Source organism: Tachysurus fulvidraco, chromosome 10 (genome assembly GCF_022655615.1).
Source record: "Tachysurus fulvidraco isolate hzauxx_2018 chromosome 10, HZAU_PFXX_2.0, whole genome shotgun sequence".
Lineage (NCBI taxonomy): Eukaryota > Metazoa > Chordata > Actinopteri > Siluriformes > Bagridae > Tachysurus > Tachysurus fulvidraco.
Window position 1 is genome coordinate 12628037 of NC_062527.1, and position 27664 is coordinate 12655700.

The 27664-nt window shown below is 40.4% G+C and overlaps 1 protein-coding gene across 1 annotated transcript in view; it reads left to right on the forward strand.

Moving 5' to 3' along the window:
• Positions 1 to 27664, forward strand: part of ptprjb.2 (protein tyrosine phosphatase receptor type Jb, tandem duplicate 2) — a 141384-nt gene that overhangs the window by 26823 nt on the left and 86897 nt on the right. Inside the window, exons 6-9 of the mRNA XM_047819824.1 lie at positions 25594 to 25854; positions 26144 to 26404; positions 26718 to 26978; positions 27302 to 27559. Coding sequence (XP_047675780.1) covers positions 25594 to 25854; positions 26144 to 26404; positions 26718 to 26978; positions 27302 to 27559 — 1041 coding nt within the window. The remainder of the gene's footprint in view (positions 1 to 25593; positions 25855 to 26143; positions 26405 to 26717; positions 26979 to 27301; positions 27560 to 27664) is intronic.

The following is a 27664-nucleotide window of genomic DNA, read 5'->3' on the forward strand; positions in this document are numbered from 1 at the left end:
CAGGAATAGATAAAAAACATGATTTAAAATGGTAAGAATGTTTTCCTGCTCCATTATATTCTGTCACTTCACTAATGTCCTCCTTGTCGGTTCCTAACAAGTTTACAAAAAACAAGAACATAATGAATAAGTAGTAATAATTTCTTCACATGCAGGCCATAATTTAAAAAGCCTCTTGTGTTGGTGATTTTTGAACAACGGAAGTTACAGAATGAGGAAATATGTGTGAGACTGTGAAATCCTGTATATAAAACTCGTTATTCGCTCTACTAATATTGATATTGCAGAATAAACATAATGTGATGATGTCAGCAAAGGGGAGACCAGGGATGGTTGTCACAATTTTTACTCATGCATGAATTGCTCATCTTCAAAAAATCTTTCAGCAGTAATTCCTACATGAAATGAAAACTTGGGGTCTTGGCTTTAAATGTGTATACTTTTTACTTTTACAATGTATTGTAACATGAAGTAATTTACCATCAAAGACACTCTGACACAATGTGACAACCAACACCATTAAGGGGTTGGTTGTCCCTGTAGAGCAGGTGTCTCAGTTCAGCGCGTCACACGCACCTCCCGAACGCCAGCAAAGGGAAGCATCCCCAGAATATTAAGCTCTTCCGGACTACACCTCCCAGAATCCTTCACTGTCACTGATTACACTGCCACCTGTTCCTCATCAACCACTCCCTACATAAGCTCAACTTGAACCCTATGCCGGTGCGAAGTCTCGATGTGTTTCTATTTTTTTTTACATCTTTTTTTTTTTTACAAAAGATGTGTTTTCTAATTTAAATTGATATGAATTGAAATGCTCTGTTTAAAATAGTTAAAGAGTGATTAATAAACACAGTTAGGAGCGCCGAGTCTACTTGACCTTATCCGTTTTGACATTCTGAGCGTTTCCTGTATATGTCTAGTTTGATTTTGATCCTGTTTCTGTCTACTGGTTTTTCTGATTGCTTGCTGCCTGCCCCGACCTTTTGTCTGTTTGCCTTTGCCGATTTCTGTATCTGCTTTGATATTGTGTTTGCCGGCTTTGACCCTGCCTGTCTGACTTTGATTTTTTGTTCATTAAAACCACTGCACATGGATCTTCATCCTGTTGACCTGTCATTACAGCAGGAGTATTCAATTAAAATTCAAAGAGGTCCTCCCAGCAAAGGTCCGAATCTCATATTGTCACTTAAAATAGTGTACTCTCATGAAATCAATAACGCACATACATTTCTATATAATATAAGAAATGTTAAATTTCAAGTGTTTTCAAAGTCTGAACTTGTATGGCACTTGAATGGAAAATAATTACTTTAGTTGTCTTTACTACATGTCAAGTAACAGACACTGAATTTCTGAATAAAATAAATAAAAAGTGCAAACACAGCTTTGAGCAGCCTGAACTTAGGGCCTATATTTCAAGTAATGTAAAACATTCAGAATCTTTTGAATAAAATAAAAGTGCTTTTAATCTTTAAGAATAAAAATTAAACAAAAGACCTTTGAGCTGCCCCTTTATTAAACATTAACTACATTAATAACACAGGAACCTTAGGCAAAAGAACATTTCAAAAAATTTCCACCTCTCCTTACTCCCTTTCCATCTCCCGTTCCTAGTGAGAGAAATGGGCATGTAACTGTCCTGCCAGCAGTTTGAATCTTAATTGTCCTGCCAGCGTAATTAGGTGCATTACTGCCACCTTCTGCTCTGGAGTATGGAACAAAAACAATCTGTTTTTGGCTTGGCTTTTGATGACGCTCCTGTCATAATAACTAGATTAACTGCGCATGAATGAAAGATTTCTCTTTTTATTAATATAAAAGAGCTTATATAATCTTATAATATTAGATTATAATAAGGAGATGCTTAATATGATAATATTACAATTTTAACGGGTCCGGGCAGACCCATCACTCAGTCCGGATCTGGACCGCGGTCCACCATTTGGAGATGCCCGCTATAGAGGTTCAATTGGATTTAAGTGATAAATTGGGATCTAAAAAGATAATGTGTAACTTTTTAGTTTTTTAAGCTAGAAACTGCAAATAAGTTTTAATATGAATACCACCCCTATGATAGTTGTCATCAATGAACCTTATGTTTAAACAATGGGATTAAAGTGGGTGATCAGTTACTTGAATTGTCTACAGTGTTGAGAAATAAAAAATAAAATAATTTTTAGTGCTAAAACCTCTTTATTAATCAATTCATTATGTAAGTTGCCTAACAGAAAACAAAAACAAACAGACCAACAGTCTTAAAAGGTCAACATGTCCAATACTTTTAACAAGAATCACAGTTGTGACAAATGTATGCCCCTGCAAACAAGAGCAAACAAAAACAAACAGAACAACAGTCTTAAAGGGATAGTTCACTCAAAAATGAAAATTCTGTCATCATTCACTCACTCTCAAGTTGTTACAAACCCGTATACATTTATGTTCTAATGAACACAAAGGAAGATTTTTTAAGAAATGTTTGTAACCAAACCGTTCGTGGACCCCATTTACTTCCATAGTATTCTTTTTTCCTACTATAGAAGTGAATGGGGTCCACGATCAGTGGCGATTGTGACAAGTGTTCCCCTTTCACCGGATGTGAGGCTGCCCACTTGTTTGTGGCCCTTCCGAGCCACAACTTTATTTGGCCTATGTACAGTGGTAACACCGGTCTCATCCATGTTCCAAATATCATTAAGCCCAAATTTGCACTTCTGCATGACCCTCTCCAAGTTGTCGAAGAACATGGCAACATTCTCCCTGTTGAAGCTTAAGGCCCGTGCCAAGCTTGTGGCCTCAGGTGATCAGATGGAGAAAGAAGGGTGGCACTTGATAAAGCCACTGAACCAGTCAGCACTGGCTTGACTAATGTCACTCCAGGACTGTGGAATTTTAATTTGCTGTGACACTGAAAACTGGTAAGCCAGACTGTGCACTTCTTTGGGAGAGAGACCATAATAGATCTCAGAGGCCTTTATTATGTAATCTCTCAGCTGCTGTTCTTGGTGACCGTTGAAAATCTGGCTATTTTTTTCTATAGCCAACTGGCACCGATGAAGTGGTAGCTCCACCCTGGATCTCATAATTTGACATTTTCTGGCAGTAACGGGTCAATGTCCTGTAGTTAATATCAAATTCTTTATCTGTGCTACGTATGCTTTTGCCTTCTAGCTTCACCTGCCTCACAGCCAAAAGCATAATGACTGCTGGTGTTCTGCCCCTGTCTGTCTTTCTCTTGATGTTCCTGACCATTCTACCAACAAAAACAAAATATGTCACTGTCTGCATATTCTCAGTTGGAAAAAAAAAACTAATACTTGAGGGGTTGGTTGTTACATGTGACAATCAACCCTGCAAGCTGTGAGACAACCATCTCCAACTGACTTCTTGACAAACATGCTAAGCTAGCTGCCACATGGCTTTTACTTGATAGCTAAAATATGACTCAAAATAAAGCTACTACTTTTGGCTTTTTAATGAGTGTTTTGTTTTTGAATGATTATCCTACAAGCTCTCAGCACAAAAACAACACCAACATGAAAATTTACTCTAACCCATGAAAATAAAAAATTGTCTCCTCACCTCAATGTTTTGTGTCTACTCAGCAAAATTACAAGTGCAAATGAGCAAGCTATCAAAGACTGACAGATTGAAATCAAAATTTTACCACAGCGCCATCTAGTGTGTCTGGAATAAGCAATGTGACAACCAACCCGTGAGACAACCATCCCCGGTCTCCCCTACTCCTCCGTTGCTCCCATTCGCGAAGCGCACTTGTGACGTCATTCCCGAGTCGCCAGACTTTTATACTCGGCAGCGCTATTTAAGCGCGCGCCGTTCATGCTGGACTGTTGCCAGATGATCTCTCTTCAGTACGTCGCGGTCTGTGAGTTATTCTCTCTCCTCCTGTCTGTCATTCTGTCGCCTCCTGTCTGAAGCTTGCCAGTATTCTCTCGCTGCTGTCGGCTCCGAGTGTGGTTTCCAGGCTGGATTTACTTTTTCCCCTTTTTGTTTTCTTATGAGAGTTGATGCTCTCTGCCGCCTGCCTTTTTTCCGTTTTTTTGTGCTCCGGTGTTTTTCCTGCCGGTTGGAGTTTATTTTTAGGACTCTAATTAGTACAGACTTTTTCTCTTCTGTTCCAGTGGATTATTTATTTTCTCCCTGTTTGGAATCTATTTTCTCATTTGTGGATTATTATTATTTTTCCCCTGTGACTGGATTACTATTATTTCCTGTGACTGGATTACTTTAGTTCCATGTCAGAAACTGTAACTCCCACGGACTAATTCCTGCTCCTGTACTCATGTCACCTCCTTTTTTTGTCTCTGCATGAGGATTGTGTGAACACTTTTCTCTGTTATTATTTCCTACTATTTACTTTACTCATTAAAGCTCTCCTTTTGAACGTTGGCCTGCGTTTGGGTTCTCCCCTGATCTCTCTCCGAAAGCTGATAGTATCATCTGGCACACAATGAACCCAGCAGGATCTCAGGAGTTAGTCACAGCTCGACTCCTTATCCAAATCCTCCGCTGCTCACGAACGTCAACTCAAGAAGATAGCCACGTCCACTAATGAGTAGGGTTGGGAACTGAGAACCGGTTCTGTTTTTTAACCGGAACCGCGTGGAGTTTAAGTTTCGGTTCCAAACGCGGTTCCGATGCGTTGACGGGCAAAGCGCTGGGAGCGGTCACTTTAAATAGCCATGTCTTACCTCATAAATATTAATTGTTTACACTGTTTACAGTCACGCAACCAAATTAACGCAGCTAACTGCTGTGCTGAGGTACGCTTTGTGTTAAACATGTCTTAAAAGTCTAAAGTGTGGATTCATTTCCAAAGCTACAACAATGAAGCAAATCCACTCCCTCTGAGAGGGTTTTCTCCACAGCTGGAGATACAATAAACCAGGAAAGGTCTCGTCTTCTCCCAGAGAAAGCAGACATGTTAATTTTTCTTCAAAAAAAATTGCTGTTTTGCTAAGTTGTCAGTAGGTAGTTCTTTCAATGTTACAATTTTGTTGATGGTGATTACGTAGGTATGACTTTAAACAAATTAGCATATCGTGACGTCACTGCCTGGGTCTTCAACCCGTGCCTTCGGGCGCATCATTGCAAACCTTATATTGATGCTAGGCACAGTTTTTCCAGAACTTCGTGCCAAGTTAAAGCGGTATCGAGCTGTTTTAATTAGTTTTTTTAGATGTATTATGGTGCCCGAACCCGTATGACTTTGAACCTTGACCGCGAACATTTTGGTTACTGAAGACTAAAAAAAAAGGTCGGTCTTGATGCAAATTTACAACCGGCAAGTCAGTCGGACTTAAAGCAAAAAAAATAAAAATAAAAAATAGAGTCGGTCCTAAATTGACAGGGTCAGTCGGGTTACGGGCAAACAAGAATATTTTTAAGGATGGCCTTATTTAAATTGATATGAATTGAAATGCTCTGTTTAAAATAGTTAAAGAGTGATTAATAAACACAGTTAGGAGCGCCGAGTCTACTTGACCTTATCCGTTTTGACAGCTTATAAAAAACTATACGAGAGCCTTTTTTTTTTTTTTTTTATTACCTTTTTAGTCCAACTTGTTGTCAGGACTCAGCCCGGACTTTTGGCCACGTGCCTTTTGTTTATCTTCCTCGTCATGTGTCTGCCCCGCCTTTGTCTGCCCCTCCCTGTCTCCACACCTGATCCTTATTGTGTCATCATTGTCTTTTTATGTTTAAGTGAGCCGCGTTGCCGATGGCAGCGCGGAATCATTAGTTACGTTTACCCCTTCATTATGTCTAGTCTTTGTTAAGTGTAGTCATTTGTATTGCTTTAGTTATAGTCTTTTTGTCTTTGTCTTCATTATTTATTAAACCCCTTTTATTTGAAGCTATCCTGCATACGGGTCTGTCTCCTTCCTCCTCTGGTTGTGACATTTGTTTCCAACATATTAACATATATTTTGCAAAAAAAAGTATATTGGTATAAAAATTATATATTACTTTTTAATAAAAACAGAAATTTTGAATTATTTTCACTATAGAGGCACAAAAGTTGATTATAGGCTGGTATATTTCAAAGGCAGGGGATTGTTTTTTTACAGGCCAAATTGACTTGAATGCTTATAAATCAAAAATTCTACAATTATCACCATTCTGTGTGTAATATCTATTTTACACTTGTAATATCTATTTTGCCTACCAGATGTCATCTGATCAACCAACAACAGGCTACACACACACACACACACACACACACACACACACACACACACACACACACACTCAAAAACATGGCATATCTTAGTGTGAATAAAACTTCTTTTACACATGTTTTTTTATTATACTTAATTTATGAACGATAATCCTTATGAAATTGTGCCATGTTTTTGAGTAAAATAAGCAGAAATTACTAAATATTATTTTGGATAACCACTGACTGATAAATGTCAAACATTACTCAGCATATCTCCAGGCCAAAGCTTACTGATGCAATTAAATGTATAAATAAGAGAGAGGAAACAAATATGATTTGAAAAACACATGTATTTTATTTTTGAACTCCTAGAAATATGAACATGTGTGTGCACAAAGTTCATAATTTGGAACAATTCTGGTAAATTTCAGGCAAATATGTGGAAGAAAACCCTAGTTATGACACATTAAACTTTCCAGCTGGGTCAGATTGCAGGACACTTTGCCTTCGCATGCCCAGCAAAAGACAGGGCTCACCGTTGAAGGAGGAGCCTGCGGCGAGCCTCTGGTGCTTAGCCTCCCCCAAGCCACTTCTCAAAGCACGTTTACAGATCGTGAGCCACGTACAGGATCTTGCAGTCTTTGTTGACTCTGGAGCTGATGCAGAGTTCCTCGATGAGGAGTTAGTGTGTCAACTGGGGATCGAGACTGAACCACTACCCACCATTCTCCAGGTGCGGGCCCTGGATGGCCATATCCTCCACCGAGCTTGTAAACATACCAAACCCCTGTTGATGTCCATCACAGATGAACACACGGAGTGGATCTCCTTTCTCATCATCCCCTCGCCCCATGCTCCAGTCATGTTCGGATTGGATTGGCTTCAGAAGCATAACCCTCATCTGGACTGGTCCAGCGGCCGGGTCCTTGGTTGGAGGATCTACTGCCAGGCTCACTGCCTGACCACCTTGACACCCTGCCCATTATTAGTGAAGGAGGACCAGCCATCTGATGTCCTGCCAGCCACTGTTCCCCCCCCCGGGGCTGCTTGTACCACCTATCCAAGCCTGAAAGGGAGGCCATGACCCAGTATATACAAGAGTCCGTGGAGTCAGGTATTATCCGCTTGTCATAATCCCCAGCCGGTGCTGGATTCTTCTTTGTGGAAAAGAAGGATGGTACACTATGGCCCTGTATCGACTATCGGGGTCTTAATGCCATCACCGTTAAGAATCGCTACCCGCTGCCACTCATGGCCTGTGCTTTTAAGCTCCTCCAAGGAGCCACCATTTTCACAAAGCTGGATCTTCGGAACACCTATCACCTAGTTTGTATCCGAGAGGGTGGCGAATGGAAGAGCGCATTCAACACCCCCACTGGTCATTACGAGTATCTGGTGATGCCATTCGGTCTTACTAATGCCACAGCGGCGTTCCAGGCGCTGGTAAATGATGTTTTCCAGGATATGATAAATCTCTTCTTGTTTGTTTACCTGGATGACATTCTCATCTTCTCCCGCACGCCCGAGGAACACACCCGTCATATCCGTACAGTGCTCCAGAGGCTTTTTCAGAACCAATTATATGTGAAGGCCAAGAAATGTGAGTTCCATGTCATGAAGACCACTTTCTTGGGCTTCATTCCGACAGAATCAAGGCTGTTAGAGATTGGCCCCGCCCTGGACACATAGGCAGCTTCAGCAGTTCTTGGGATTTGCCAATTTTTTATCGGCGATTCATCTGGGGCTTCGGCTCTGTCGCTGCACCCTTGCACCAGCTAACTTCCCCCCCATCAACCCTACTCTTAGGTACCTCAGGCCGAACAAGCCTTCAAGAAGCTGAAGCAGCTTTTCACCTCTGCCCCCATCCTCACCTTGCCGGATTCCACTCGACAATTTGTGGTGGAGGTTGATGCGTCGGATACTGGTGTTGGGGCCGTTTTGTCTCAAAGGGACACCATGGACAATAAACTTCACCCATGTGTTCTTTTCCTGTCGTGAGTTGGCGATCGTGAGTTAATGGATGTCAAACCCGCCCTGGAGGAATGGCATCACTGGTTGGAGGGTGCGGAACAACCATTTCTGGTCTGGACAGACCATAAGAACCTGGAATATCTCCGGACAGCCAAGAGGCTAAAACCCCGACAGGCTTGTTGGGCACTCTTCTTTGGGAGGTTCAAATTCGCTCTGTTCTATCCGCCGGGAACGAAGAACGGGAAGCCAGATGCTCTCTCTCATCAGTTCTCCCCCGATCCCCTCGAGTCTACCGCTGAACACAGTCTTCCTCACTCTGTTGCTATTCGGGCACTTCTACTAGGGATCGAGAGAAGGGTTCAGCAAGCCGTGTCAAACCTGCCGGTTCCTACGGACTGTCCGGAGGGCAAACTCTTTGTTCCTGATCATCTCCGGTCCCAAGTCCTCTAGTGGTGTCACAATTCCCGGTTTTTCTGTCACCCTGGTTTCCCTCGGACCCTGTCGGTTCTCCAGCGACAGTTCTGGTGGCCCTCACTCATACGTGACGCTCGGGACTTTGTCGCAGCCTGTCCAGTATGTGCGCCATACTAGAGTTCCTGATTTCTCCCATCCGGTCTCCTTCGCCCTCTGCCGATCCCTTGCAGACCTTGGTCACATATTTCACTGGATTTCATCACCGGTCTCCCTCTTTCCGATGGCTACTCCACTATCCTCACTGTGGTCGATCGCTTCTCTAAGCTCGTCCATTTTGTTCCCCTGACCAAACTTCCTTCTGCCAAAGAAACGGCGTTGCTCATTGTTACGTCACTCTTTGGGTCTAGAGGATATGAGGATGTAACACGTGAAAATTTAGTTATTAAAAATGCGGTTTAAAGAAAACCTCTGTTCTATTAGTGAATTGTGGTGTGTGTTCAAGTAAACAGGCAGAGACAGAAGCTGAGTCTGGTTTTGCTTTTTAGTAAAAATAAGTCAAAAAAAAAAAACATTCAATAATTCCATAATCATTGAACCAAAGATTAAATCCAAAATAATATCTATTTACAAACTATATACAAACACAAAAGATAACAATAACAAAGTGAGGGACAAGAGCGGTGCTAAAGAAAAGAACTCAATAAAACAACAAGTCAACTAAATCTCAGGTACAAATACTTAGATAAACGAAAGAAAACTGGAAAGAAACATCTTCAGCGTAGAACGCCACTAACTACGCTGCCTAATAACAGAAGTACAATGATTGGTATCCGCTCGTAACCTAGTGTGTCTAAACAGTTTCACTCTGCGTGATGAAATGTAAGTCACGTGACAAACTAACCTGGTCCCAATCACTATGTATCGGAGAAGGACTGGAATAGGCACCGTTAAACTGAGAGTCGAGTCACAGCATAGACATCGATAACAGTATGGTAGAGTTCACAAAGCGAAAACCTTAACACACAATAACTCAACACAGAATTAGAAATAAACAAAGGCAAAACAAGAACAGGTAAGCAAACGCAGGTGAGCAAACAACCAGGTAAGTCAACGCCCCTCTCCCACAGTCGTGTCACATCCAGATCTTTATACCTGGCCAATAATATCGGATTGGCTCCTGGAGTGGTTCATAAAATGATAACTGGCGGCTGAATCGTCCAATCACAGGACCTGCAAGGCGGAACCTTGAATAAAAGAGGAAAGAGAGAGAAAACAATATGGGGACGTAACACTCCTCCTTCAGCACGTTTTCCGGCTCCATGGCATTCCTCAGAACATAGTCTCCAATTTTTATCATTAACCTGTTGGTTAAAAATTAGTCACAGCATTTGTATGTACGTATTCAACTATTTGAATATTAGACTGTTACATTCCAGAAATGCAATGCTTGGGGAAAAAAGGTGATGGTTATCAAAAACATTGCAAAACATGTTTTCTATTGCATGATTGTTATAGAAAAACCTACACAACCTGACAGTTTGAACATACCAAGTGCTATTTGGTATAACAAAGATTCACAGATGAATCTGACAGGTAGAAATATATCAGAATCTTGGCTGGACATTAATAATTGCATCATTAACAGCTAAATATCCCAAAACATGAAACAATGCCTACTATATGACTGGGGTGGCATAATTCTCTTGATATAGTTCTCAGTTCCCTGATGTTGTTGAAAATAAATTGTAAGTGCAAATTTTCTTTTACATATTCATTTCTAATTATTTATTTGAAGTAACCAGAGAGACATTTGACTTTTATTTGTTTGTGTTTTGGGACTTTCTTGGGGTCTAAGCTGCAGTTATGTACAGTATGTGGGGTTATATAAGCAGTCAAAATGGGTCAATTTGAACAGAAGCAATGAAAGTAGTATGGAACAGGAAGTGTTTGTATGCTGCAAAACTGCTGAAAGAAACACTTCAAACATAGAAGTGGTTTCAGCCTATGTTCAGTATAGTCTGAATATGAAAAGGAAAAAAAGGAAACCACAACAACTAACTAGGTGAATCTAAAACATGTCTAGACCCCAGTTACCGATTTCCATTGTAAGTCCTTCTGTAAAATCCTTGTAGATGCAACCAGATAACATGTGATTTTACACTAACAGGGGATTTAAAATGAATATCAGGATTTTGGATGGGGATTCAGACACATTTAAGATCATTCAGAGAAGTGGATGATCAGAAATAACAAGCTTAACTGGCTTGAATAAATATGTTGTTACACAATCGCCCTGTTGTTCTTACAATTACTTCTGTGCTGTCATCATAAGAGTCGTCCCTGAACTCCTGATACAGACAAAAGCCATTCAAACATACAGTTAAAGACATAACTTTACTAAAGCATCAGAGGCCTCCAGATAGTAATAACATTAAAACATCAACACTGAAACATGGGTCGTTCCTGGAACACATTCTGGTGGTCTTTCAAAAAGAAAGGCTTTGTTCTACACGCATACTTCCATTTTAGCTGTTAGAAAGTCGCATACACTGCTTTTGTGGTGTGAGATCTGGAGGCCTATAGTGAGGAGGCGGAACTAAAGCGACAGGCCATCAGCAGTGACTGCTGGAGCTCGATGGCGGTCCACCCAGCACTGTATATTCAAAATCTTTCTTCATTTACTTCACTGTAGACCTCACACACTCCTGGATGGTCTGTGACTGCGAGCTTCTTTCTTTATTTCTTTATACATATATACATATATATTTGAGTGAACTCAAGCAAACTTTTACCGGGACATATGAGGCTTCCCCGGTCAGCTGGACTCAAACAGGCATCATGACACGGCATTCGTTGAGAACAATACTTCCTGGGACTCTCTTGATCATGTGTTTGCTTACTCAGGTAGGTATCTGTTTTTTTTTTTTAATAACAAACTCATTTTACAGGGACACATTTGACCGAGCAGGACTAGAGAACGATGTAATGATTCACATCTCGACCTGTGCACCTGTTCTATCAGGTAAAGTGCAACGGAGTTACAGCTCCATCATTGTTTCGCACAGGTTAAACATGAGAAAGCGCTTGGAAAAGTAGACGAAACACTATCGTTAAAGCTCTAAAATTGATTTTGATGGGTTTAAAACGATGAAATGTACTTAAAAGTTTTGATTTTGTACTAGGTACATGTCTGATACTTGATGTTTTGCATGGGATTGTGAAAGTGTACAGTAGCTTTACGCATGATATAACAACATCATCTGAATTTGTACAATAAAACTCATAGTGGATGGAACCAGATGACAGTGTACACAAGGAAAGCAAAACAATTATATTTCTGGCATGTTACTTCCATGCATACTAAAAGTTTAATATATTAAATAACTGATAGTCGCAATTACATGTGAAGTAAAGCACATTTTGTAATTCAGGTAAATGCAGGAGCTTCACAGACTTTACTTATTAGCTTGTCTTCTAGCTGTAAGCTGACAACCCTTAAAGTTTGTTAGTGTTTGCTATGTATTAAACTTATAAAACCCCGGGTTCTGGGATTGTAAAGTGTTATGTGAAACGTTCATGTCATTATAGGTCACTGTTGAAGTTTATATAAATTAACTTAGAAAAAAGGGAACTGAAATGTTTCAGCGGTTGCTTTCTGATCCCTGACCTTGCAAATAAGTGAATGATTGTTTCCAAGCAACAAATTGTGTTATACAAACCTTCATGTTAATGATCTTTTTTAAACCTAAATACGTAGATCATTTGCTTGTTTAGTCTTCAAAGTCTGAAGGGAATAGAATTTGACAGAAGGTAGATTTCTTATATCTGTTTCCTTTGGACAACAGGAAATCATTTGAGATAGAAATCACTTGATTCTAAAGAAGCTACGATTGTGATCATTGAAGTTGTTTATTGTGGTGGGAAATTGTTTCATGGAAACAGCTTCATGCATCTTTGTTCATATGGTTGGTACAGTATATGGCACCAGGAGCTTTTGCAGAATAGAGTAAGTCCTGGCAGAGTAACCCTTGAGTAATTCTTGGATAAATGTATGCCAGACATTTCAACTAAAATTATTTCATATCATATAAGTACATTGAACAAGAACATCATGAGGGTGTCCTATTATGGAAGCACAAGTTTGGAATTAGGCCACTCTCCTGGTGTTCATCAACAAATAATTGATATACTAATATACTGATCTACTGATATGTAGTATACAATACTATATTGATGAACAAATATAAAGGAGTATATAGACCCTCTCATTTTTTGTGTTCATTGTCTGTTGCATTGCTTAATTCACAGCATTATTCAGTAAGAACAAGCAGCAAAACTGGGTCAGTTCAGGAGAAACAATTGCCCTTCACTGCAACTCTGACCTGGTGATTTGGGTTCACTGGGGTGTGTGATAAAACCTCAAGTCTCTTTTTCTTTCCTGTTATACTTCTATTGCTTGATTGTTTGGCACTTTGCTGGGTAGAGACACATGCACTGAAACCTATAAGTTAATAGGTGTCAAAGGGTAAAAGACATTTGTTGGTAGTGGGTGTAACACTGCTAAAATTCTCGCCTTTGTTTGCTTTTAATGAGTGTGTCGGAACTCAGAGCCGGTCTCCAAGTCGACACATCACAGGGTGATCTCTTCTCTTAGGCCTTTAGTTAAATTTCACTGTTAACTCTATAATTACTACAAAAATACTGAGAAAACTCCTCAGACCTGGATGAGAATGAGCAAACTTCTTTATTATGGTCAATCAGCCAACAAATTATAATTTGCCAAATTAAAAGTATCAAATTGCCAAATTAAAAGTAACAAATTGCCAAATTAAAAGTAACAAATTGCCAAATTCAAAGTAACAAATGAAAACCCCCAAAAAGAGCATGTCATGCAAAATCAATCAAGAAAAACAAGAACTCTCGCGACGTCCTTGCAAAAATAAAAACCACCCACCTTGACCCGCGGACACGGGCACGCGCCCGCGTGCGCGCGCACGCGCCCCCACACACACACACCTTCGCCCCCGAAGAACCAAAAAAACCTCAGATATCTTCTCAATATATACCCTGGCACTCCTAGGAGCCCAGGTGCCATATCACCTTATTTACCGGAATCATCTCCTATGTTTTCTAAATACACTGACCCAATTTCCCCTTATTTCCCATTACCTTTCACCCATATGCCCATTTATGGATTTTCCTTCCCTTATTTTTCATGACCTCAGACTAAACACCTGGGCCTTCTTCAGTCTGCACAACAAGTTTATGAGCACCACATGCCCATATATGGATTTTCCTTCCTTTAGTTCTCAGTGCCTAGGTCTGTGGACCACTGTTTTTTTCATTCTACATAACATGTTATTGCTATGGACCAAGGTCTGAGAACCATGGTGTTCTTCACTTTCCATAACAATTTATGAGCTAAGGTCTGGGAACAATGGTATTTTCCCTTCTACATAACAAGTTGTTATTACAAATGTGCTCAGACTGACTAGGCCTAACAGCCCCGAATCTGGTTGCAATAAACATCTTTGGCCTACAACATCACCTACATATGTCTTATGACAGCAATTGTAATATTTTGCAAGGCCTAATACTTTACTTTGGTTATAGTATTGTAAGGAATAATATTTTAATTATTTCTACTAAGATTTTTTCCAACAGGTGATAGGTGAAAGACAATGACAAATGTCATTATGCTTTGTGTAACTGCTTTGTGAGTATTCAATGAATTTCATCTCTATGTTCTGTGTAAACTTATATATAATGAAAACACTTTTATTAATATTGCCCACTGCAAGAGAGGACATTATTATTAATTTACATTTATGTTCACTATTACATTTTACATTACATTTACTCATATGGGGCGAATACTTCTCTGATTATTGGATATTGAGGTCATCGTCCTCATGAGGGCAAAGAATAACAAAAAAGAACATTTTCAGCTTTGTACTACAAAGTAATTTTTGAAATAAAAATGGCAACATTTTGTATATAATAAAAAATCCACAATTTTTGATAAATAATTATTCCATGGTATAAAGTAGAATAAAATCTAAAGAAATCACTTTATGTGATATGGCTATCGATCTTAATCTTAAGAAGATACTAACAGTGCAGTGTTAGGAACAGGAGTCAGTGCTGATACATAAGAAAACATGTTCAAAACTTACTAACACAATGAGGTGTTGCCTTGCCAGGATACCTCGCACCTATCATTTCTGTGACAGGCTCTGAATATAATAGACCCTTGGCTAGGATGATGGAATAAACAACGTGACATATTTTCTCTTTCAGCTATTTCTAATATGTGTGATAAGTACCAGTTTGAATGTTAATTAATAAGTATGTCTAAAGTTTAGTCTAAAGAAATGTTCCCTGGGATTTATTTTTTTTTAATTAATACTGTAAATCGAATCACCTATTAGAAGCAGGGGATTTAACACAGCAGCGGCCTGTGACCTGGCCTTTTAGATCAGCTAAATTCAGATATCTAGGACTTAATGGCACATGAAGGAAGACATTCAGTGTCTAATTTCTGTGGCGAAATGTTGGTTCATTGTGAGTTTGGTCTGTTTCTAATGGAAGAAGTCAATTGCCATTTCCATAATAGTTTTTCCCTGGGCATAAGAGCTATTTTGTAAACCATGTGGGCATTTGAAGTCAGACAGAATGTTACACTGCTTTGCATAAAACCCTGTGAAAGATGTGTGTTTTACTTGGAATCCAACGTCATCAATGTAGGGGAATCAGAATCAGAATCAGAATCAGCTTTATTGCCAGGCATGTTTTCGGGGAATTTGTTTTAGTGACATAAGCTCCACAGTGTAACAGAATGACATATACAGTATAGACGAAATTGTATGTACAAATTTGCAAGTGTGAGAAATGTGCAATTGAAGTATACAATATATACAATTTGTATGTACACATGTGCAATTGTGAAATGTGCAGTTGAAGTAAACAGTAAACATTTAGACAATATGTATGTATGTATGTATGTATGTATGTATGTACAGAGTGTGCAATTGAGGTATACATATTACAAATATTAGGTGTTGTGTGTTCCATGGTGTTAATTGTACTTGAGAGAGGCTGGACTCTCTACTACTCTGGAGTTGCCCATGGTGAGAGGCGGCGGGCTGGTGTGGGCTTGCTCATAGCCCCCCAGCTCAGCAACCATGTGTTGGGGTTCACCCCGGTGAACGAGAGGGTCGTTTCCCTGCGCCTTCGTGTCGGGGATAGGTCTCTCATGGTTATTCGTGCTTATGGGCCAAATGGCAGTGTAGAGTACCCGACCTTCTTGGAGTGGCTGGAAGGGGTGCTGGAAAGTGCTCTGACCGGGGACTCCGTCGTTCTACTGGGGGACTTCAACGCTCACGTGGGCAGTGACAGTGACACCTGGAGAGGCGTGATTGGGAGGAACGCCCCCCCCCCCCCCGACCTGAACACGAGTGGTGTTCTGTTATTGGACTTCTGTGCTAGTCACAGTTTGTCCATAACGAACACCATGTTCAAGCATAAGGGTGTCCATCAGTACACATGGCACCAGGACACCCTAGGTCGGAAGTCGATGATCGACTTTGTGGTGTTTCATCTGACCTCCGGCCGTATGTCTTGGACACTCGGGTAAAGAGAGGGGCGGAGCTGTCAAATGATCACCACCTGGTGGTGAGTTGGATCCAATGGCGGGGGAGGAAGTTGGACAGACTTGGCAGACCCAAACGTACTGTGAGGGTCTGCTGGGAACGTTTGACAGAGTCTCCGGTCAGAGAGATCTTCAAATCCCACCTCCGGCAGAGCTTCAATCAGATCCCGAGGGAGGTTGGAGACATTGAGTCCGAGAGGACCATGTTCTCCACCTCCATTGTCGACGTGTCCTCTCGGAGCTGTCGTGCCTGTCGTGGTGGCAATCCCCGAACCCGGTGGTGGACCCCGGAAGTAAGGGATGCCGTCAAGCTGAAGAAGGAGTCCTATCGAGCCTGGTTGGCTCGGGGGACTCCGGAGGCAGCTGATAGGTACCGAAGGGCCAAGCGAGCTTCAGCCCGGGTGGTTATGGAGGCAAAAACTCAGGTCTGGGAGGAGTTCGGTGAGGCCATGGAGAAGGATTATCGGTTAGCCTCGAAGAAATTCTGGCAAACTGTCCGGCGCCTCAGGAGGGGGAAGAAGTGCCCTGCTCACACTGTTTACAGTGGGAGTGGGAATCTGCTGACTTCGACTGGGGACATCCTCGGACAGTGGAAGGAATACTTCGAGGTTCTCCCAACCCCACCGACATGTCTTCCATTGAGGAAGCAGAGGGCGGGGGCTCAGTTGTGGACTTGTCGATTCCCCAAGCTGAGGTCACTGAGGTAGTTGAGAAGCTCCTCAGTGGCAAGGCACCGGGGGTGGATGAGATCTGCCCTGAGTACCTCAAGTCTCTGGATGTTGTGGGGCTGTCTTGGTTGACACGCCTCTGCAACATCGCGTGGAGGTTGGGGACAGTGCCTCTGGACTGGCAGACTGGGGTGGTGGTCTCTCTGTTTAAGAAGGGGGACCGGAGGGTGTGTTCCAACTATAGGGGAATCACACTCCTCAGCCTCCCCAGAAAAGTCTATGCCAGGGTACTGGAGAGGAGAATTCGGCCGATAGTCGAACCTCGGATTCAGGAGGAACAATGCGGGTTTCGTCCTGGTCGTGGAACACTGGACCATCTCTATACCCTCGCCAGGTTGCTGGAGGGTTCATGGGAGTTTGCTCAACCAGTTCACATGTGTTTTGTGGATCTGGAGAAGGCTTTCGACTGTGTCCCTCGTGGTGACCTGTGGGGGGTGCTCTGTGAGTATGGGGTCCGGGGCCCTCTGTTAAGGGCTGTCCGGTCCCTATATGACCGGAGCAGGAGTTTGGTTCGCATTGCCGGCAGTAAGTCAGACTTGTTCCCAGTGCATGTTGGACTCCGGCAGGGCTGCCCTTTGTCACCGGTCCTGTTCATTACTTATATGGACAGGATTTCTAGGCACAGTATGGGGTCGGAGGGAGTCCGGTTTGGGGACCACAGGATTTCGTCTCTGCTTTTTGCAGATGATGTTGTCCTGCTGGCTTCCTCAAACCAGGACCTTCAGCGTGCACTGGGACGGTTTGCAGCCGAGTGTGAAGCGGTGGGGATGAGAATCAGCACCTCCAAGTCCGAGGCCATGGTTCTCAGTCGGAAAAGGGTGCCTTGCCCCCTTCAGGTTGGTGGAGAGCTCCTGCCTCAAGTGGAGGAGTTTAAGTATCTTGGGGTCTCGTTTACGAGTGAGGGAAGGATGGAGCGGGAGATGGATTGGTGTATCTTCTGCAGTGATGCGGTCGAGTGGGAGTGATTGAAACAAGTATAAAAATTTCGGCAGAATTACCATCTTAATCAAATTAATTCGGCCAATCATTGATATGGGCATTGTTGTCCATTTTTCCAATTGATTCACGTACTTCGCCCATTAACGGATCGTAATTTGCTTTAACAATTTTATTAATTTGGGGGGTAATCTTAATTCCAAGATACGTAAATCCTTCTCTTGCATTAAAAAATGGCGATCCTATGACTGGATTACTCCTTTCCTCCTGGTTTAGGAAGAGTATGAAAGATTTTGTGTCATTAATATTATATCCCAAAAACATACCAAACCTATTAATTAATTGTAATATTGCTGGAATGCTAGTTGATAACTTGGACAAGAAAAGTATCACATCATCTGCAGAGATGGATTGCTTGAGGGAAGAAACTGTTCCTATGTCTGGTCGTTCTGGAGCTCAGGGCTCTGTAGCGTCGACCAGATGGCAACAGTTCAAAGAAGGAGTTTGCTGGATGTGAGGGGTCCAGAGTGATTGACTTTGCCCTTTTGCTGACTCTGGAGGAGTACAGGTCTTGGAGAGTGGAGAGAGTTGTACCAATGATTCGCTCAGCAGTCCGGACTACCCTCTGTAGTCTTCTGAGGTCGAATTTGGTGGCTGAGCTGAACCAAACAGTTACTGAGGTGCAGAGGATGGATTCAATGATGGCAGTGTAAAACTGTTTCAGCAGATCCTGTGGCAGGTTGAACTTCTTCAGCTGACGAAGGAGGTACAACCTCTGCTGAGCCTTTTTCACAGTGGAGTCAATGTGAATGTCCCACTTCAGGTCCTGGGAGATTGTGGTTCCCAGGAATCTGAATGACTCCACTGCTGTGACAATGCTGTACATGATGGTTGGGGGGGGTGTTCCAGGTCCAGGTTGTTCAGGCTGCAACAGACAGCCAGCCGCTCAACCTCCAGTCCGTAAGCAGTCCGGGAAATGTGTGCTTATAGTTATACTGTATCTTTAAATCAACATGAATTCTCAGAACTGTATCTATTAAGAGGAGAAAGTCTTTTTTTGTATTTTTTTTTACTGAATCATAGTTAAAGTTCAAAGCTGGGGTCAGGAAAGTAGCTTATCACTGGCATATCAACAATCAGTGTCCAGATAGGTACATTGTGTGATGAGGAAAGAACAAGGAAATAAAGTGCTCAGTACCAGAGCTCAGTATTGCAGATTTACATATGCATGCCTACTTAAGTTACAAAGCAGAAGCATGACTCCTAAAAAGAGAGGTGAAACTAGACACAAAAAGAACAAACATCAACGATCACACTGAAAGTTTTAGACCTGGTCTGGTCTGACACTGCTCCGGGTGTGTGTTGACGGTGTGTGTGTGTGTGTGTGATGTGTGTGTGTTCACTGCTGTGTGTGTGCACTTTGGATGGGTCAAATGCAGAGAACGAATTCTGAGTATGGGTCACGTCACTTTTTTTTTTATTATGCTGAAACTATTCTTTTATGTGCCTTCCTCAATTGCATGATTATCTGATGGTATATCATTCTCACAGGGTTGTACTGATGGGTTTTCCATCTGTGTAGACGTTTTCTCATTGGTAAAACAGCTGATGTGGTTAAAACCACCTAGTAAACTATTTCTAGAGTTTAGCCTCCACCATGGGTCATTTTTAAATACAGGTTTGTTGCTTTAAGCTGGATTTGCATTAAAGAAGATATTCAGCTACAATGCAGTGTCCTCAGTGCCAACACATTTCATGTAGATGTAATTCACCTAATGTCTGTTTGACTCATAGGAGAACCAGTAACAATGCTTTTTACGGTAATATGAGGAAGTCTGTGAGTTGGGCCTCTTTATTTCTTCTCTTTATGTGAAAGTAACCATACCTATTTTTAGCCTATTTGAATAAATTATACTAAAAAACCCATGGCTATGTAGTGCTTATTCTCACTATATGACCTTTTTTTACTTAGTGTCTATGCCTTATACATCCTTGCTCAGGGGCCCAACAGTGGCAGCTTGGTGGACCTGAGATCGAACTCACAACCTTCCGATTGGTGGCCCAACACATTAACCACTAGGCTACCACATGCCACATGCTATAACAGTGCCCAGTGTTACAAACAAGAATATCTCACAATATAAATTTCGCATACAGCTAATTTAACAGCTAGTTTTAATTTTTTCCTAAATAAAGCAATAAATAATTTTACAAATGAACGTTGCCCTTATGAGGCTCTGAAGCCGTTCTTTTCTTTACCAAGTGTGAGCTAGTTGAAAGGTAGAGAACTGAGCATTGGGTACAGTCTGGGTAGAGCTAATTATGTTACTCTAATGATCAACTATGAATAGACTTAATTAAAATGTAATAGAATGTGAGAGTTCTATTTAAATGATATTGTATAAGCCTATTATGACACTACAAAACTTCAAACCTCCTCAGATATAAAAGGTTACATCGCAGAATTGTGTCATTAAAGATGAAGATTTGATTTGATTTGATTTTACTGAGATTTTGTTTTCTCTTCATCTAACCCATCTGTCCACCCATTTAATGTGTGTAGATTATACTTTTAAAGCCAGTGTTGAAATTTGATTCTCGGTAGAAAGCTGTAAACACTAGGTGCCCTTTCTGCTGTCCTTTCTCTTTCTCAAATGTTACAGTTCACCGAAGGGGTTTTAAACCATACAAAATTCATTATGATATCTTTGGTAACATCACCAAGTACTTAATATTTATTGTTAAATATCTATAAGTATGTTGAAAACAGTTGTAGTCATTTGCAGTAGAGTGCAATAGTCCGTATGAAAATGCTATACATAGCTCTACATTATATCAGCATGTTCTGTGACCTTCATAAAGAATATTGAGTTCGAGTCAGGGCAGAGCAGTGGAAAGGGGTCAGGAGGGTCGGCAGCGACGCAAGGCTCTTTGAGAACAGTCGTTGTGGGAAGTGGCAATTGTGGCATTAGTATGATGCTCTTCCTGTTCTCTGTATGCCAAGGCAATGCTACACACCCATTGTGTGAGTCTGGACTACATCTAATATTTAGTAAATAATCTTTACACTGATTGTTCTACTGAAAAAATGACAAAGTGAACCGATTGTGGTTGAACAGATGAATTTGTTTAATATTTACCAGCCTAGTAAATAGACCGCTCATTGAGTGACATTGTTGGCATGTTTGTAAAAGGCCGTTAAATTCAATTTTCTAACGATTAAAGATAAATAATAGGCCTCTGTTGTTTATAACAATGAAGCTGTTATATGTTCGCGTTAAAGATTCATTATGATTTTATACATTATTTCCGAAATTTATGTAGTATTAGTAGCGAGTAACTGATCAGTGCCTTGTAGCAACAAAATCGGACTGTTTTCTTTAAACAGAATATTAAAAGAATAACAATTTTAGATTAGAATATGTTGGTTAGTTTAGTTTGTACTCATTTAATTAGCTACCTTGTCTGATTGCAGTAATGATTTTAACTATATCGACTACATTTGTATGACATTCAAAGACTGGTTTTAATGGAAACTGTATCTGTCTGACATGCTTGATACAGACCACAGGATACTCTTTAGAAACACTGTGTCATGATCACACAGGTTTTTCTCCTTTTCTTTTTACCCTGTCATCATTGGCATCTTTCACTTCAGGACACCATTAATGGGTTTAATGTTGCTGAAAACACCTTATTGTTCTTTAACAGCCCATCTAGTTAAAGGTTATTTTATGTTGATTTGACTTGTTGGACTTTTTTCATTACAGAATTATAGGTTTGGTCCTAAGGATCAAGTTACAGGTCTAGTCTGCTAGTTGATGCTGACAGTTTGCTATTTTGTTTAGGTGAAACCTAGGGTTTTGTGTTTGCACTCTGTTGATGTGTTTGTTGTCAGATATAAATGTGCTGTGGTGAAGCCAGAATGGCAGAAAAGCATATAGCATGCAAATTTGGCCAGTTTCGACCTTGTTTTGGTCCAGATGGGGGCCTCTGAAAACCACCTCCTAGTCGAAAATGCCTTTTTTTAAACCTGGTATAAACCTGTAAGTGCATTGATTTCTTTAATTATCCTTCAACATAGTACCTTATATATAAAAAACAAGCTTTGCAAAGCTAGAGCTTTGAAGAAAAACCCATCTTCCAAATTATTAAAAGATATGATTGCTTGTAATGTGATTAAATATAATTAGCATGTGTGCACTTACACATTTAAAACAACGAGGTGAAAATGTCTTTTGGTCAAAGTCTTTGACATCTTTCTTTTACACCTCTACATCTCCACATTAGTCTGTTATATGTATCGGAAGTCTTAGTGCTAACATACTCCCACTTAAAAACTGACAAACTATAGTTACTGTAGATAATGACTCATTTGTTGTATGTTATTTCAACCAATAAGCTTTTATACGAACCTTATAAACGATATTATGATCCTATCTCGTTACAAACACATCATTGTGCCACACTGCACACACATACTAACCACATCTCTTTACAATCTATTTATTCATACTCAGCTCTTTTATTTAGTTTGTGCTGCTCTGCATCAAGGTTCTTATGAAAATACCAAACACTATAATTTTGTGTAACGTGTCACAGTCATAAAAAAAGGGATGCAAATGTTGAAGTCAGTCCTAGTGTCTGGTACTACAAGGTGTTAAGGCTTTCAGATGTTTTTTTACTCCTTGACGCTGGGCTCTACGCTGACGGACACATATTCAGGTGGTTTGTATTCAGTTCATATAGAAAGGGAGTCAAATAGCAAATACTGCTCTGTATTAGTAGGTGTCTAATTATCCTCTTACGGGCCCTGTGCCGTACACGGCACGGAAGTAGAAGTGACCACTAGGGGATGACCCAGAAACAAGCTTCAATTCAACTTTAAAGCATCAAATCCTCCAAAAACACGAAAAAACCTATTTACCTAGTAAAGTTTATACTCTCAATAATTTTTTAAGCCCACACACAAAGCACAATATGATTCACAGCCTTCATACAATTAGAAAAAAATTTCGGACAAAACTGACCTAGGTGGCGCTAGACCGGTTTTTCCCTTACCTTTAGACGCGTCTCTTTCTTCACTGGAGTAATATATTCCAACACAAGTAATCCACAAAAATCCACACAGGTCCAAGGAATTGAAATCTGTAAGCCTTTTAATCCAAAACGCTCTGGTCGCGCCGCAAATATTCCGTTAGTGTTCTGACAACTGGAAACAGAAGTGCGCCATCATCTCGTTTTGCCGCTCTAACTCCTAATTGGGATATTCAAAAATTCAAAGCCTACGTCATATTTATAGCCCAGTAAGCCAATAAGCAGACGATTCCAACGGTATGCGACATGCCTTACATTCTTTGCCTGTGTCTGCGTGAACTGGATGCGCAGAAGAATTCTTGCGTAATCCCTGACCTTTTGTCCCTCTCACAGCTCAGGGTGTCAAGTTACAGGCCTGTTTTCACACCAGAGTGATAGAGAGAGAGTCTATGCATGTTTATGGCTTGTCAGACTGAGCCTGCAGCCTTTTATTTCAAAGTTATATAGTAAACAAGTACACAAAAACGCTGCACCCGACGACCAGGGCCGAAGAAAAATATTCATATAAAATCCATTTTTGGGTCTTTTGACTTGAATTTTTTTTGGTGAAAGCCAAGACATGTGGCTATGACTCTCAGTTGGTTTGTCCCTAACATGTTCCAGAAAAATAAGATTAATCAGTTTATCAGAAAAACAACCCAGGCGGACAGGAAAATCTGCATTCAAACCCCTGTAACTTTGTGCCAGTAAGGCCTCTGAGAATCTCTTCTTTCAAATGAGACCAGGCTCACCCCTACAAAGTGTGTCAAAGTATGTGGGAGCTGTACCACTTTTTGTTGGACAATGGATATAGGCGGAGGTCCGTAGTGGCTAATTTATTAATCCTTGCTACCTTTTGATTACAATATTGTGTTCTGGAGCAATATGTTGAGCTTTTTATTTATTCACTTATTTTTGTTTTTCTTCATCTCTTTTTCAGAGCTCAGAAGCGGATGCTCAAAGTAAGTCATTTGAAAAAGCGTAAACCTTTGATTAACTTCATATACAACTTTGTTATATTTTTTATTTTTCTATAAAAGGAGGTTATGTGTTGAGGTTTCCTTTAATGTCACGCCAGGATAGCTTAGTTTTGCAGTGTGACACAGTCTTCATTCAGTGGAAAGTGAGCCAGGAAATTGTGAGCAAGCAGTATTTTGTGATGGATAATCTTTGATTATAAAGTCACTAAGTGATTATGATTGAACACTGGAAGGAATCGGATAACAAACCTGGTAGAGTTAAATATTTATTAGTAATAAAATATATCATATTTCAATAAGGAATTTTCTAGCTTTGTCAGCTGCAGCCTGATGAAGCTCAGCAGTGCCACCTGCTGGCACAAAATAATCACATGATACGAACGCTTGTGTGTGCTTGAGTTCTGATTTTACATGTGCATAATGACAGTGTGATTGGTTGATTCAAGAATACTCGTTTTTATGTTCTTTCATTATCTGAGAATTTGGCCCTATTTCAACATCACATTTATTATTTTTTATAGTAATATCATATGCAGACCTCTTTTAACCACTTATGTGGTCGCCCCCTATTTTCATGATTTCCGGTTAACAATTCAGTTAAAATCAGTTAAACTACAAAAAAGTTCTACAGTGTAAAAAATAAATTAACACTAAAAATATCATGTTTAACACAGATATACAGACCCTTTATTATTATAACATTAAAGCATCACTGGGCTAAATCTATATAAGTTTGGCTGATCAGATTATGATTACATCAGCAGCAATCTAATAATAGTCTTATATAGTCAGTTTCCTCTTTTGTATTTTATATTTAATCTCATTTGTAGTATGGCCATGACATAAATGATGTCCTAAGATATGTTGTCCTCCAAGTCGACTCTTTAATGTAGCAGAGGTGCAGTCATTTTCAGTGCAGAACAATCATCATGGCAGACTCAACTGACTACCAAAATTGCTATTACTCACTCAAAAATTGTGCATATCTAACACAGACAAGCGGAGTGATAGAGTTAAATATTCTACTTATGTTATACTGTTAGCATTCTTTGAAAGTCCAATAATATTAGTGGCCAAAACTAACAGGTGTATAATAAATGAGAAGAACTCGAGTAACACATGTGAAGACAATATACTGTTAGTTTATCTCAGTATTTTAAAATATAAACAGTCCTACAGAGTGTAGTCTTTTCTGCAAAAAATAACTCTTTATTCATGTCATTCCCACAAGTTCCACATTTCATCTGAAAACACTTACAGCATTCATACGGCCCGATTTCTGCGCTACATGTGCCAAAATGGCCAAAATGCATAACTTTACTGAGCAAAGGACAGAACCTGTTATATAGCACATGTTTTGTGTAAATTAGTAATAGGAACTTTCCAAGGTTAGGTTATTGAATGTGTGCCAATTGGTTTACTCTACTATTAGACCTATTATATTTGTATCAGTTAAAAAAAAAAGTAAATAAAGAATGAATGAATGAATGAAATTAAGGGGGTCAATCATTTTCTCTCTGTATTTCTCTATATTTCTTTTATGCTAGTAATTAACACATTAGTGTGTGTGTGTGTGTGTGTGTGTGTGTGTGTGTGTGTGTGTGTGTGTGTGTGTGTGTGTGTGTGTGTGTGTGTGTGTGTGTGTGTGATTAAAAGATCCGAATGTTGTCAGCAGTCTCAATGTCTCAAGCAAAACCACATCATCTGTGTCTCTAACCTGGAATGAGCCACAAGGGAACAGGTCCTTCTTTACAGTAAACTGGACTGATGGCACTGTGACTAACAGCATTAACACCTCTAACACGTCTTACAATGTCACTGGTCTGACTGCTGGAGTGAGCTACACATTCAATGTTACTGCAGTTGCTGCAGATAACCAAACTACAGGAGAATCAACTCAAATCTCAGCATTCACAAGTAAGTCCTGTACTGCCAATATATAAAGACAGCGAACACATCTGTGTTTCTGAATATATGTTGGCCTGAGTATTGTTTTACACCTGAGTTTAGATTAATTATTTGGAATAATGTTTAAAATGTTAAAATGTATAAATGCTAGTAATTAACACATTAGTGTGTGTGTGTGTGCGTGCGTGCATGCGTGTGTGTGTGTGTGTGTGTGTGTGTGTGTGTGTGTGTGTGTGTGTGTGTGTGTGTGTGTGTGTGTGTGTGTGTGTGTGTGTGTGTGCGTGTGTGTGTTTCACAGATCCAAATGTTGTCACCAGTCTCAATGTCTTTAGCAAAACCACATCATCTGTGTCTCTAACCTGGAATGAGCCACAAGGGAACAGGTCCTTCTTTACAGTAAACTGGACTGATGGCAGTGTGAATAACAGCAGTAACACTTCTAACACATCTTACAATGTCACTGGTCTGACTGCTGGTGTGAGCTACACATTCACTGTTACTGCAGTTGCTGCAGATAACCAAACTACAGGAGCATCAACTCAAATCTCAGCATTCACATGTAAGTCCTGTATTTCACATGATTAGTTTTAATAACAGAAATTATTATTCAACAATTTTCTTTTATATTGATTAACAATAATAGACATAGAAATACAATGATAGACATAATAACAGATAATGATTTTGTCCTTTATTTTGATAGTAGTAATTTTTATATGTATGCTTCAAAGAGCCAAACTCACTGCTCTCTCTCTCTGTTTCTCTCTCTGTTTCTCTCTCTGTCTCTCTGTCTCTCTCTCTCTCTCTCTCTCTCTCTCTCTCTCTCTCTCTCTCTCTCTCTCTCTCTCTTTCTGTGTGTGTTTGTTTCACAGATCCAAATGTTGTCACTGGTCTCAATGTCTCTGGCAAAACCACATCATCTGTGTCTCTAACCTGGAATGAGCCACAAGGGAACAGGTCCTTCTTTACAGTAAACTGGACTGGTGGCAGTGTGAATAACAGCAGTAACACTTCTAACACGTCTTACAATGTCACTGGTCTGACTGCTGGAGTGAACTACACATTCACTGTTACTGCAGTTGCTGCAGATAACCAAACTACAGGAGCATCAACTCAAACCTCAGCATTCACATGTAAGTCCTGACAACTTTATTCATTACAACTTTATTAATTTTTCTCTCTGTATTTCTATATATTTCTGTGTCTATGTGCATTATTGTATTGTTCAAACAGTATTTGTTAAATGAATAATTAACTGTGTGTGTGTGTGTGTGTGTGTGTGTGTGTGTGTGTGTGTGTGTGTGTGTGTGTGTGTGTGTGTGTGTGTGCGTGTGTGTGCGTGTGTGTGCGTGTGGGTGCGTGTGGGTGCGTGTGTGTGTGTGTGGGAGTGTGTGTGTGTGTGTGTGTGTGTGTGTGTGTGTGTGTGTGTGTGTGTGTGTGTGTGTGTGATTAATAGATCTGCAAATCAACAGTCTCAGTGTTTCTGGCACAACCACGTCATCTGTGTCTCTAACCTGGAATGAGACACAAGGGAACAGGTCCTTCTTTATAGTAAACTGGACTGATGGCACTGTGACTAACAGTTTTATCACTTATAACACATTTTACAATGTCACTGGTCTGACTGCTGGAGTGAACTACACATTCACTGTCATAGCATTTGCTGCAGATTACCAAACTACAGGGGCATCAACTCAAATCTCAGCATTCACAAGTAAGTCCTGTACTGCAGATAATGTTATTCTACAGTAGGCTTAATAATTGAATTGATGAATTGGCAGATAATATTGTAGCGATTTTGGCTCGCGAAGCAAGGTAA